The following is a 14,331-nucleotide window of genomic DNA, read 5'->3' as shown; positions in this document are numbered from 1 at the left end:
AAGTATTACAGACCCCCATGGCACCTATCACTGTTTTAACAGTGCCCTTTCATTCATCTCATGCCTGTGGTTCTATGGAGGATTCTACCCAAAGCACAAAGAAAAAAACCTCAAGCTTGGTTTATGGATGGATCAGCTCAGTATGTAGATGAAAGTCAAAAATAGCCCTACTGAAAAGTTGCTTTGAAAAGACAGAAGGTTCTTAGAACCATCGTCTAATACATGCTTTGCCCAAATGTGTTTCTCTCCCTGGTCTCACCAATACATTTTTTTCCCTCCTAACCATAGCTCTTGCCTCATTATATTTTAAAACCATTAACCTTTCAAATATGGAATTTTTATGGAATCCACTTACTTACCTCTTTTAAGAATCATCCATAACTTTGTCAAGTTTGAACCTTTTTAGAGAAAGGACCTTACTCAACATGTAGGTTGGTTACCTTTTTGACCCAAGAATTGTACATCATTGCCACAGCTCACGACCCTGCCAGTGTAATTTGTTTCTTGAGATATGGGGTAGTTTCATAAGACTTGGCTACTTCAGGGTTTTATCTCTCTGGTGATTAAAGGAATAATATTTAACCCAGAAATACTTATTAAACCTGCCAATCTGTTAAGAAAAAAGAACATTGTTTAGGATATCTTTTGATAGTAAAAGGAAATGCTTTAGGAGGACGAAATAGGTTGGAAGTTTCTGATCAGGCTTTTATATTAAAAAAAAGATAAATGTAGGGAGAAGAAAAGGAAGTTACTCATGGAAACAAAGAAATTGGGCCTTAAAATCAGAAAGAGACCTGGGAGCATGAGGCCATTTATATTCGTGGCTTTTCTTTTTTTTCTTTCTTTTATTTTTTTTGAGATGGAGTCTCACTCTGTTGCCAGGCTGGAGTGCAGTGGCGCGATCTTGGCTCACTGCAACCTCCACCTCTTGGGTTCAAGTGATTCTCCTGCCTCAGCCTCCCGAGTAGCTGGGTCTACAGGCGTGCGCCACCACGCCCAGCTAATTTTTGTATTTTTAGTAGAGACGGGGTTTCACCATATTGGCCAGGGTGGTCTTGATCTCATGACCTCGTGATCTGCCCACCTCGGCCTCCCAAAGTGCTGGGATTACAGGCATGAGCCACCACGCCTGGCCATTCATGGCCTTTCTACATGAGCACTGTGAAAGAAATTCTGACATCTCTTAAACAAGTATGCCTTTTCTCTTGCTAATTAATTTCTGGAATTTTCTTTCAAGTCTGACTTGAGAATGCTATGAAATATATGTTATCTTGTAAAGCCAATCCCATTCAATCAGAGGACAGTTCAAGTTGATTGTTATTACTGTTAGTAGTATTATTATTTTGTTCTACCACAGGGCATTTCCCTCCTATAAATGTGCACAAACAAGGTATATAAAGGAAGTTTCTCTAGAACATATTAAAATGAACAATTTACCTTAATCTGTGAATTTGCCAGACTCAGAAGAATCATTGGAATTTAACAGGTTTCCACTAGATGGCAAGCCGCCTCTTTGAATTTCTCAATGGCATCAAGCAAAAATATTGCTGCTGTTTAAAACGTACATCTTTGCATGAGACAGCTGCGCTTGTATCAAAAACTAATAAAGGCACTGATTCACAAATTTAGCCAAATTTAGAATCAAGCTATTCAAACTGAAACTGAAAATATATTGTAATGTTTAAAAGTTTTATTTGGAGAATATGTATTCATTTATTAATTTAACAAATATGAAGTGCCTCCTATGTGTTTTTCATGCTTTGTTTCATTTGCTCCCCCTAACAATGAGATTGGGTGTTCTTATTAGTCCCAATTTAGAGACTGGGAAACTGAGGCTTAGATAGATTAAATGATTTAGTAGTCCAAAATATACAGGTTTAAACCTACACAGTTTGTCCCAGAGCCTGCTCTCCTAACCACTACATCTTAGTGCCCACCATAAATAAATTACAGTAAATCAATGTAATATGTGTAGCACTGTGTCATGTTTAAAAGGATTATTTTTTATTTTCTTCTTACAGATGTTAGCAGAGTTAAATCTTCTGGCATTACCTTTATGAAAGACTGTGTATAAACAAGTAAAAATGATTGCAAAACACACTATATTAGAGCAAATAATGTCTGTACAGTGTTGCCTATATAAGCGTATGCAAGATGAAAGGAAATGGCATAATACTCTGCAAAAATACTACAGAAAAAGACAAATATAAAGAGACAGAGTCAGAGAGAGACTGAGAGAAACATACATGTGAAAGAGAAATGATGAAATCATCTATAAGAAATCATAATTTCTGGCCGGGCACAGTGGCTTATGCCTGTGATCTCAGCACATTGGGAGGTCGAGGTGGGAGGATACCTTGAGCTCAGGGGTTTGAGATCAGTCTGGACAACATTGCAAAACCCCATCTGCACCAAAAAGTACAAAAATTAGCTGGAGGTGGTGGTGCATGCCTGTAGTTCCAGCTACTCGGGAGGCTGAGGTAGGAGGATCACTTGAGCCCAGGAGTTGGAGGCTACAGTGAGCTGCGATCATGCTACTAGACTTCAGCCTGGGTGACATAGTGGGACCCTGCCTAAACAAAACAAAAAAAAAGAAAAAAAAGAAAAAAGAAACGCTGGGTGTGGTGGCTCATGCCTGTAATCCCAGAATCCCAGCACTTTGGGAGGCTGAGGCGGGTGGATCACCTGAGGTCAGGAGTTTGAGACCAGCCTGGCCAACATGATGAAACCCTGTCTCTACTAAAAATACAAAAAATTAGACAGGCATTGTGGTAGGTGCCTGTAATCCCAGCTACTTGGGAGGCTGAGGCAGGAGAATCCCTTGAACCCAGGAGGCAGAGGTTGCAGTGAGCTGAGATCACGCCACTGTACTCCAGCCTTGGCAACAAAAAAAAAAAAAAAAAAAAAGGAAAAGAAAAATAATAATTTCTGTAACAGAAACTGTTTCCTTGTGAATGTCTCTTGCTGTAGAAGAATTTTTCACAAATAGAAATTCAGTGAAATGAAAGTTTAAAAGACAAGAATATAACAACAGAATGAAATTAAAAGGGAAGTGCAAGGTCAAGGAAACTCAGATGTAAAGCAGAATTTTAAATCTAATAAATATATTAAAAGAATAAAAAGCAGAAGAGACATAGTTAAAATTTAAATTAATGTGATGGAAAAAAGGCATAAGTTACAGTGAATGAGAAACAAGATGGAGATGAAGGCAATTAGGAAGAGGCTGTAGACATGGATGACTGACAAAACAATAGGCATCTCTGAAGTAGACAACAGATGGTGAGAAAAAGTATTCAGAGATATAATAATGGAAAATCTCTTTCATAATAAAGCACACACATCTAATAGGAAAAACTGATACTGAATTACCAACATTGAGAAGTGCCCTGTGTGTTACCGAGCATCAAGATTTTAACAACAAAAAAGAATTCTTCAGACATCAAGTAGGAAAAGCAAGTTACTTAACAAGCAGAAATTCAAGCTTGTGTCAGACTTTTTACAGAAACATTTAGCACTGGAAGAAATAGAGGTGTCCACCACATTCTTAGACAAAATATTATATTCATCTATGTTATAATTCAAATATAAAGTATTCAGGGGATAAACATTTAAGAATTTTTTTTTTAGGGGTTGTGTTGCTCTCTGGTAAAGGCGTGCAGGTGTTGGCCACACCCTCTGAGCTGGGATGAGCTGTGCTCCTGGTGGAAGCAAGGGAGCCCAGCCGAAGCCATGGCCAGTACAGTGGTAGCAGTTGGACTGACCATTGCTGCTGCAGGATTTGCAGGCCGTTATGTTTTGCAAGCCATGAAGCATATGGAGCCTCAAGTAAAACAAGTTTTTCAAAGCCTACCAAAATCTGCCTTCAGTGGTGGCTATTATAGAGGTGGGTTTGAACCCAAAATGACAAAACGGGAAGCAGCATTAATACTAGGTGTAAGCCCTACTGCCAATAAAGGGAAAATAAGAGATGCTCATTGATGAATTATGCTTTCAAATCATCCTGACAAAGGAGGATCTCCTTATATAGCAGCCAAAATCAATGAAGCTGAAGATTTACTAGAAGGGCAAGCTAAAAAATGAAGCAAATGTATGATGAATTTTAAGTTCATATTAGTTTATGTATATGAGTACTAAGTTTTTATAATAAAATGCCTCAGAGCTACAATTTAAAAAAAAAAGAATTTTTTTTTAAACTCTAGTCAAATGAAGTCCAGCTAATCCAGAAACTAATACAAAAATAGAGAACCCAGGAATAGAAACACACATCTAGTGAGAGTAGCAGTAAATTGGCTGGGCACAGTGGCTCATGCCTGTAATCCCAGAACTTTGGGAGGCTGAGGCATGATGATTGCTTGAGTTCAGGAGTTTGAGACCAGCCTAGAGAGACCCAACACTAAACATAGAGAGACCCAGTCACTAAAAAGTGAAAGCAAAGGCAAAAGCAAAACCAAAACCTAGCTGGGCAGGGTGGCACATGCCTGTTGTCTCAGCTACTTGGGAGGCTGAAGTAGGAGGATCACTTGGGCTTGGGAGATTGAGGCTGCAGTGAGCCATGATCATGACACTGCACTTCAGCCTGGGTGACAGAATAAGACTCTGTCTCCAAGAGAAAAACAGAGTGATGATAAGTGCTTGGCAGCAGTGTACCAAGTAATGGGGTTAAAAAGATGACTAAGGGTGTAATCGAGCTGAAGATTCAGAGATGTTAATCAATTAGAGTACAATGTATTAAGCGCTACTACATTGATAGAACAGAGAAAAGAGTAATTCTATATAGAGTAACTGATGTCTACAGCCATACGAACCTGAACATGCCCAGTCTCGTCTATGTAGGGTAACTGAAACCTGAGACTTGGAGGATGAGCATCCAGAAGCTAAAAGGGATAGAGCGGACCATTCTAGGAAGGGGGAAGGAAGTCCAAAGGTTTAGCAGTATGAGTTGGCAGTGTGGAATGGCTATATGGTAGGTCATGTGGACGTGGAGAGATGTAAGCCTGGAAAGTCATAAGCAGCTTATGAAGGGATCTGTGTACAAATGGTTCCCGTTTTACAATAGTTTGACCTAACAATTGTTTTTGGCTTTATGATGGTGCAAAAGCGATATGCGTTCAGTAGAAATCAGACTGAAAGTACCCATACAACAATTCCGTTTTTCACTTTCGGTACAATATTCAATACATTACATGAGATATTCAACACTTCATTTTAAAATAGGGATTGTGTTAGATGACTTTGCCTAAATGTAGACTAATGTAAGTGTTCTGAGCATGCTTACAGCAGGCTAGGCTGAGCTATGATGTTCAGTAGGTTAGGTATATTAAATGCATTCTCATTTTCAACAATGGTATTTTCAGCTTATGATGGGTTTATGGAGACCTATCTCTATTGAAAGTTGAAAAGCATCTGTACTTGCTAAGGGGTTTGGTCTTAATCCTGTGACACTGAAGGGTTTTAATGTGTGAAATGACTACTTTTTCCATTTAAAAGATGGTTGCTAAGGACTGGGGTGGTGGAGGGGAAATGGGGAGTTGTTGCTCCATTGGCTTAAAGTTTCAGTTATGCTAGATGAATAAATTCTAGAGATCTGCTGTACAGCATGCTTTCTTTTTTTCTTCCTTCATTTAAATTTTATTTTGTTATTTTATTTTACTTTTTTAGAGACAAGATCTCACTCTGTCTCCCAAGCTGGAGTACAGTGGAGCGATCATAGCTCACTGCAGTCTCTAACTCCTGGGCACAAGTGATCTGCTTGCAACAGCCTCTCAAGTAGCTGTAAATAAAAGTGTGCACCACCATTCCCAGTTAATTAAGAACATTTTTTGTTGTTGTAGAGACAGGGTCTAGATATGTTGCCTAGACTAGTCTCAAACTCCTGGGCTCAAGCGATCCTCCCGTCTTGGCCTCCCAAAGTGTTGGGATTACAGGCGTGAGCCACTTTGGCTGGCCCAACATGGTTTCTTTAGTTAACAATGCAGCATTGTTCATTTAAAAATGGGTTAAGAGGGTGATCTCTTGCCAAGTGTTCTTACTATAAAATGAAACAAAATAAACCATGCAAAGAGACACAAGGAAACTTTAGGAGGTGAGGGATATGTTTACTACTTTGATTGTGGTGATGGTATCATGGGTGTATGCATATGTCTAAACTCATGAAATTGTATACATATGTGCTTTTTTTGTTGTTGTTGTTATATCAATGATACCTCAATAAAGCTGTTAAAAATCACTCTGGCAATAGCCTACCAACTGAAAAAAACCCAGGACCAGACAGATTTATATCTAAATTCTACCAGATGTACAAAGAAAAGCTGGTACCATTCCTACTGAAACTATTCCACAAAATTGAGGAGGAGGGACTCCTCCCTAACTCATTATATGAGGCCGGCATCATCCTGATACCAAAACCTGGCAAGGATACAACAACAACAACAAAGAACTTCAGGCCAATATCCTTTTTTCTTTTTTTTTTCTTTTTTGACATGGGGTCTCACTCTGCCACCCACACTGGAGTGTGATCTTGGCTTACTGCAACCTCTGACTCCTGAGCTCAAGTGATCCTCCCACCTCAGCCTCCTGAGTAGCTGGGACCACAGGCATACGTCACCTTACTCAGCTAATTTTTTGTATTTTTGGTAGAGACAAGGTCTTGCCATGTTGCCCAGCCTGGTCTTGAACTCCTGAGCTTAAGTGATCCACCTGCCTCAGCCTCCCAAAGTGCTGGGATTATAGCCATTAGCCACTGGACCTGGCCCAATATCCTTGATGAAAATCGACGCAAAATCCTCTGCAAAATACTGGCAAATCGAATCTAGCAGCACATCAAAAAGCTTATAAACACAGTCAAGTAGGCTTTATTCCTGGGATGCAAGGTTTGTTCAACATACACAAATCAATAAATGTGTCATCACATAAACAGAACTAAAGATGAAAACCACAAGATTATCTCAGTAGATGCAGAAAAGGCTTTTGATAAAATTCAACATCCATTCACATTAAAAACTCTAGTTACTAGGTATTGAAGGAACATACCTCGAAATAATAAGAGCCATCTACGACAAACACATAGCCAACATCACACTGAATGGGAAAGAGCTGGAAGCATTCCCCTTGAAAACTGGCACAAGACAACAATGCCCTCTCTCACCACTCCTATTCAATATAGTATTAGAAATCCTGGCCAGGGCAGTCAGGCAAGAGGAAGAAATAAAAGGCATCCAAATAGGAAGAGAGGAAGTCAAACTATCCTTGTTTGCAAATGACATGATTCTATATCTAGAAAACCCCATAGTTTCAGCCCCAAAGCTCCTTCAGCTCATAAATTACTTCAGTAAAGTCTCAGGATACAAAATCAATGTGCAATGATAACTAGCATTCCTATATACCAACAACAGTCAAGCTGAGAGCCAAATCAGGAACGAACTCCCATTCACAATTGCCAAAAAAAGAATAAAATACCTAGGAATACAGCTAACTAGGGAGGCAGAAGGTCTCCAGAAGGAGAACTACAAAGCACTGCTCAAAAAAATCAGATATGACACAAAGAAATTAAAAAACATTCCATGCTGATGGGTAGGAAGAATCAATATCGTTAAAATCGCCATACTGCCCAAAGCAATTTACAGAGTCAATGCTATTCCTGTGAAACTACCATTGACATTCTTCACAGAACTAGAGAAAACTATTTTAAAATTCATATGGAACAAAAAAGAGCTCGAATAGCTAAGGCAATCCTAAGCAAAAAGAACAAAGCTAGAGGCATCACACTACCCAACTTCAAACTATACTGCAAGGCTACAGTAACCAAAACACCACTGGTACAAAAATAGACACATAGACCAACGGAATAGAATACAGAACCCAGAAATAAGGCCATACACCTACAACTATCTGATCTTCGACAAACCTGACAAAAACAAGCAATGGGGAAAAGATTCCCTATTCAATAAATGGTGCTAGGATAACTGGCTAGACATATGTAGAAGACTGAAACTGGACCCCTTCCTTACATGGTATACAAAAATTAACTCAAGATGGAATAAATACTTAAATATAAAACCCAAAACTACAAAAACTCTAGAAGAAAACCTAGGCAACACCATTCAGGACATAGGCACAGGCAAAGATTTCATGATGAGGACTCCAAAAGCGAGTGCAACAGAAGTGAAAATTGAAAAATGGGATCTAATTAAACTAAAGCGTTTCTTCTGCACAGCAAACGAAACTATGAACAGAATAAACAACCTATGGAAGGGGAGAAAATGTTTGCAAATTATGCATCCGACAAAGGTCTAATATCCAGCATTCATAAAAAACTTAAACAAATTTACAGGAAAAGATACAAACCCCGTTAAAAATGGGCAATGGACTTTGAGCACTAAACTCTGATTTTTTTATCTTGCCCAAATTTCTACCTAAGGAATCTGGGGAGTCGTGCCCTACAAATCATAAATTCTCATCAGATGGGTTTTATTTAACCCCATATATTGTGACTTACTTTCCAACCTGACTTTGGCATAACCTTATGAGATGAAGAAGAAAATAAAATATTTTACCCCAAAACATGTTTCTTTGCTGTGTCTTTAAATGGGCCTGCAAAGCTGTCCTTTGTTGGGGGAAATTTGCATCTGTAAAGAATCTCTATTAACACAGCTAGATCTTTTTCTCCCAGGCCCTCCCAATCCTAAAGAGATTAACTAAAACTCTAGCACCTTTTAAAGATCTGAATAGGAAACATTTGTCATCTATTGTCTCTGAAGGCAGCCACTATAAGACTTCAAAAGAACCTTGGTCTCCACAATCTTTTATCTTAACCTGAACATTTCCTTTCTATGATCCCAGATCTTCAGATAAACTCAACCAATTGTCAACCAGAAAAATGTTTAAATTTACCTATAGCTTGAAAGCCCTCCCCACTTTGAGTTGTAAATGTATTTGACTGATGTCTCATGCCTCCCTAAAATGTATAAAACCAAGCTGTACCCTGACCACTTTGGGCACATGTTCTCAGGCCCTCCTGAAGGCTGTGTCATGGGCCAAGGTCACTCATATTTGGCTCAGAATAAATCTCTCCAAATATTTTACAGAGTTTGGCTTTTTGTCAACAACTTGAACAGGCATGTTTCAAAAGAAGACATATATGTGGCCAAAAAAACGTATGAAAAAAAGCTCAACATCACTGATCATTGGAGAAATGCAAATCAAAACCACAGTGGGATACCATCTCACGCCAGTCAGAATGGCTATGAGAACACATGGACACAGGAAGGGGAACATCACACACTGGGGCCTGTTGTGGGGAGCGGGGGGCGGGGAGGGATAGCATTAGGAGATATACCTAATATTAAATGACAAGTTAATGGGTGCGCACACCAACACGGCACATGTATACGTATGTAACAAACCTGCACATTGTGCACATGTACCCTAAAACTTAAAGTATAATAAAAAAAAAGTCAGAAAATAACAGCAGCTGGTGAGGTTGTGGAGAAAAAGGAATGCTTATATACTGTTGGTGTGAGTATAAATTAGTTCAACCATTATTGAAGACAGTGTGGCAATTCCTCAAAGACATAAAGACAGAAATACTATTTGATCCAGTAATGCCATTACTAGGTATATACCCCCCAAAACATAAATCATCCTGTTAGAAAGACACATGCACGTGTATGTTCATTGCAGCACTATTCACAATAGCAAAGACACGGAATCAATCTAAATTCCCATCAATGTTAGACTGGATTAAAATAATGTGGTACATTTACATGATGGAATACTACGCAGCCATAAAAAGGAACAAGATTGTGTCCTTTGCAGGGACATGGATGGAGCTGGAGGCCATTATCCTTGGCAAACTAATGTAGGAACAGAAAAATCAAATACTTCATGTTCTCACTTATAAGTGGGAGCTAAATGATGAGACCACATGGACACATAGAGGGGAACAACACACACTGGGGCCTATCAGAGGGTGGAGGTTAGGAGGAGGGAGAGGATCAGGGAAAATAACCACTGAGTACTAGGCTTAGTATCTGGGTGATGAAATAATCTGTACAACAAACCCCCATAACACAAGTTTACCTATGTAACAAACCTGCAGATGTACCCCTGAACTTAAAATAAAAGTTAAAAAAAATTAAAGCCAGAAGAAAAAAAAAAAGCAACAAAATGTTGAAGTGGTTAATTGCTTGAGGTTGTTTGGGAGCAGTTTTGCCCAGGGATAGGACATAGGGCTTCTCCCCACAACATACAGGAAGGGTGACAGAAAAAAGACAAGGACCTGCCTCATGATTCTCTATTACACTGTCATGTCCATACACTCTTCTGCACAACAAGTCTATATTGTGTTTCCTATTTCAAATGAAATTTTGCATTTGGCATTACAGTTTTCTTCTTGCCTTTGTCTTAGATGTGCTTCTTTGATTTCTGTATAGCTGTATCATTTTGTCTTATTTAGTAGCATCATTTGCAATTTTATGAGCAGTTAGCATACTGAAAGAATGAATGATGTTACTTGTTTTCCCTGGCCAAAGACAATTTTTATGTAACCCTCATTCTTGCCACCATAGTCAGTTATTTGTTCATTATTTGACAAGTTCATACAATTTTTTATTCCATTTAATTTAAAAGGAATGCAGGATTCAATAAAACATCTATTATTAATGTGTTTTAGTTATTTAAATGGGAGTACAGGATTCTGGCTGTGGAGGATCAGAGCTAGAAGATACTTTAAAAGTATACTATAATAATGTTTTTCAAACTTTAATATGCATATGAATCAACCAGGGTTGTGTTTAAAATGCAGAGTTGGCATGGGGCCTGGGTTCTGCATTTTTAACAAGCTTCTAAGTGAGGTCAATGGGACTGATCTACGAACCACACTTTGATAGCAAGGTACAATGACACAAGTAAAAATACCCCAAAATATCCTATTTCTACAATTATATAATAAATACAACTTAAAAATTCTCTCTTTGACTGTGTCTTACACTTGGGCCATGAATCCATCAGGAAGCTCAGCAAATGCCACTGCTATAGTGTGACATTTAAATTAAAAATAGATCATTCAGTGGGCTGTGCATGGAGGCTCATGCCTGTAATCCCAACATTTTGGGAGGTTGAGACTGAAGGGCGGCTTGAGGCCGGGAGTTTGAAACCAGCCTGGGCCACATAACAAGACCCTGTTTCTACAAAAAACAAACAAACAACAAAAAAATTAGCTGAACATGGTGGCATACACCTATAGTCCTAGCTACTTGGGAGACTGAGGCGGGAGGATCCCTTGAGCCCAGGAGTTTGAGGTTGCTGTGAGCTGTGATTGTGCCACTGCATCCCAGCCTGGGTGACACCTAAACTCTGTCTCTGTTTGTTTTATATGAGTTACGCTGAAGTTACTTCTACAGAGTGATATTTTTTAACCCATGATGTCCTGAGGTGGTATCACTCTCTGGTGGCAGTTGCCCTTGCTGTGGTCAATCCCCATCACAAATTAGGCTATGTAGTCACTTACTTTCCAAAGGTAAAGAAAAAAACAGTGTTTTTTTACTGAACTATAGTTACCTTGGCATACTTACACAAAAACACTCAGTGTATTATAAAAATAAGGCCTGGCCAGATGCAGTGGCTCATACCTGTAATCCCAGCACTTTGGGAGGCTAAGGCAGGAGGATCACTTGAGGTCAAGAGTTCAAGATCAGCTTGGACAACAGAGTGAGGCCCTGTCTCTACAAAAATTAAAAAAAAAAAATTAGTTGGGCATAGCATGTGCCTGTTGTCCTACTACAGGACTATCTACTCTGAAGGCTGAGATGGGAGGAGTGTTTGAACCCAGGAGCTCAAAGTTGCAGTGAGCTATGATCATGCCAACGTACTCCAGCCTGGATGACAGAGTGAGACCCTGTCTCTTAAATAAATAAATAAATAAATAAATAAATAAGTAAATAATAAGGCCTGGTGTTATGTGATTTCATTAAATTAAAATTCATGTGGAGGAAAAGAAACACTTGAATGGTATAATATTCTAAGTTCAGATTTAGTTTATATTGAATTCTTATAGCATTCTGGGTTAAATATAAAACTTTTAAAAGAAAATAGAAGGAAAAGTAGAATTAATTATATTGGCAAACATTTTATTATTCAAATGAGTAGTTACCACTTTGCTTAAAAATAGCTTTAGAGTGGTGTTTGGAACCCATTTTTTTTACATGCTTGTAATTCAGCATAATTTTAGCAGACTTTTTCATCTCTGATAAAAAGGGCTTCTTTTGGCTGGAAAGGTACCACCCCTGTTTTCCATTTTCCTCATGCATTCCGTACACAGCCTGTGTGTAATATAGTAATAAAGTTGTGTGGTAGACTCTTAACCTGGCTCGTGAATGTGGTATTCCTCCTTTGCCATTTGTGCTTTTTCTCTGAAACTGAAAAAGGCGCCAGAAAAGTACAGAGAGAGTGCACAGTTTCTCCTGAAAGTGTTATGGCTGCCCCGTCTCTGTTGACATCTATTAAGGTTCAGGCAACAGGAGATCCTCACTTTAAGGTACAAGGGAGTGTTATTTTGGCTTTACATGAGGTGGTGGTGGTTGTTTTTGTCTCTGAACATCTTCAACTCTCTCAGGATTGTGCTGTGTACTAAAAATAAAACGACTATAGCTTGTGATTCACTTTGTTTTCACTGAGTCAGGGCTGTAGATTCCAGGGAAGATTCAATGACATAGGAGAGTTGTAAAAATGGAAATAAAATTGCTGAATCTGAAATGAAGATGATCATAGTAACTTGTGCATGCTAAAAATCAAGCCTAATATCTGGAAGCTCTGACTTCTTCTAGATTTTACATGAATAAATCATTTTAATATTGTATTGTTACAGTGCTCTTGATTACCTGGAACCCTTTGAGACTGTTTACATGGAGCTGTTCACCACGGATATTTGCATGAGAAATGATATATATTAGAATTTATTTTTAAAAGAAATCAGCAGGTCATATCTCTCCAGATCAATTTCACTCAAGACAATACTTTTAATAAATTTTCAGCACAATTCAATCACCATTGTGGAAAGAAGAAATTAAAAACCTAGGTAAGGATGTGATTAGCCAGTATAGGCTTATACTGGCTATATAGACAGAACAGTCAGACACCTACAATAGAAGAACTCTCCTGGCAGAACACTTTCTCTCACAACTCAAAAATTTCATCTTTAGAAATTAATTTCTATTGGCCTTGCAGGCTTTTGATCTTTTAAAGCTTTCACACTAAAATATAAACATGCTTTCAAGGCATAGTACATTAAAAATGCAGGAACTGGATTTGTACCTAGTTTGAAGGCAGTATTCAAATAGTGCCTAAGGTATATCTCTAGTAATGTGTCTTTGAAAAGTTGGGTTCAACATTTTAAAATTATTTTGTTAAAATGACATACTCATTAAATTGGCAAATGATGAAGCTGGGAGACATAGCTAATATGTCAGATGATAGCATTAAAATCTAAGTGATCCTGATTAGCTGGAACAGGAATAGAAGGCTAAATTTAAGAGAATGAAATTTTTTGACCACTAGAGTTAAAGTGCTGCTTTTTTCTTTTCTTTCTTTTTCTTTTTCTTTTTTTTTAGGTGACTAAACAACAACCATCAACAAACCCGTGCATAATGTATAATGTAGCACATGTGGTAACATCTTAGGGGTACTGTTGACTGTAAACTTAAAATAGGTGACAGTGTGATGTGGTTGCAAAAACAAACAAAACACCCCCTGACAAAAATCCCTTAAACTCATAATGCAAACATTGATCATATCACAAAGGAAGTGATATCCTCTATTCCCTGTAAAACATATGTGGTGGATTATGTTTAATTCTGGGTGTCACATTTTGAAAATGAATGATCTACTGGAGTATATTCAGAGAAGAGTGAATTGAAGCCGTATCACGTGAGTTATAGTTGAGAATAGAAAATGCATAAAATGGAACAGAGGAACTTGGATGGACTTGATTCTATCTTTAAATAGCTAAAAGATTTCACGTAGAAGAATTATATTCCAGGACACCCCAGAGGCCGATTTAGAAGCATGAGCATGTTAGAGAGACAGAAAGGTATATTTTGGTTAAAAAGTTATCTGTAAATGGATGTTTTTCTTTAAAGGAATTCTGCCACACCTAGAAGTTCAAGTATTTGAGTGGAGACTTGTCAACTATTTGTCAGGGATCTTGTGGTAGATATTTTATGTTTAATACTTTCTGCTATTCTTAGTGAGCATCTTAAAGGGCATCAAGGTGCAGTGAATAGTGGAATACAAATTAGGTGCTGGGAGTTAGGGAGAAATAGTACAAGAAGGAGAAGT

General features: G+C 38.3%; 1 protein-coding gene across 1 annotated transcript; it reads left to right on the top strand.

Moving 5' to 3' along the window:
* The first annotated feature begins 3,640 nt into the window (after positions 1–3,640).
* On the top strand, positions 3,641–4,142 carry LOC101124312 (mitochondrial import inner membrane translocase subunit TIM14-like). Its single transcript, XM_055361862.2, is given in 1 exon segment — positions 3,641–4,142. A coding segment is annotated over 1 exon segment (351 nt). The 5' UTR covers positions 3,641–3,729; the 3' UTR covers positions 4,081–4,142.
* The last annotated feature ends 10,189 nt before the right edge of the window (positions 4,143–14,331 follow it).

The sequence above is a fragment of the Gorilla gorilla genome, chromosome 15, assembly GCF_029281585.2.
Source record: "Gorilla gorilla gorilla isolate KB3781 chromosome 15, NHGRI_mGorGor1-v2.1_pri, whole genome shotgun sequence".
Taxonomy (NCBI): domain Eukaryota; kingdom Metazoa; phylum Chordata; class Mammalia; order Primates; family Hominidae; genus Gorilla; species Gorilla gorilla.
Note: the sequence above shows the minus strand (reverse complement) of the source record. Positions and strands in the feature narration are given on the sequence as shown.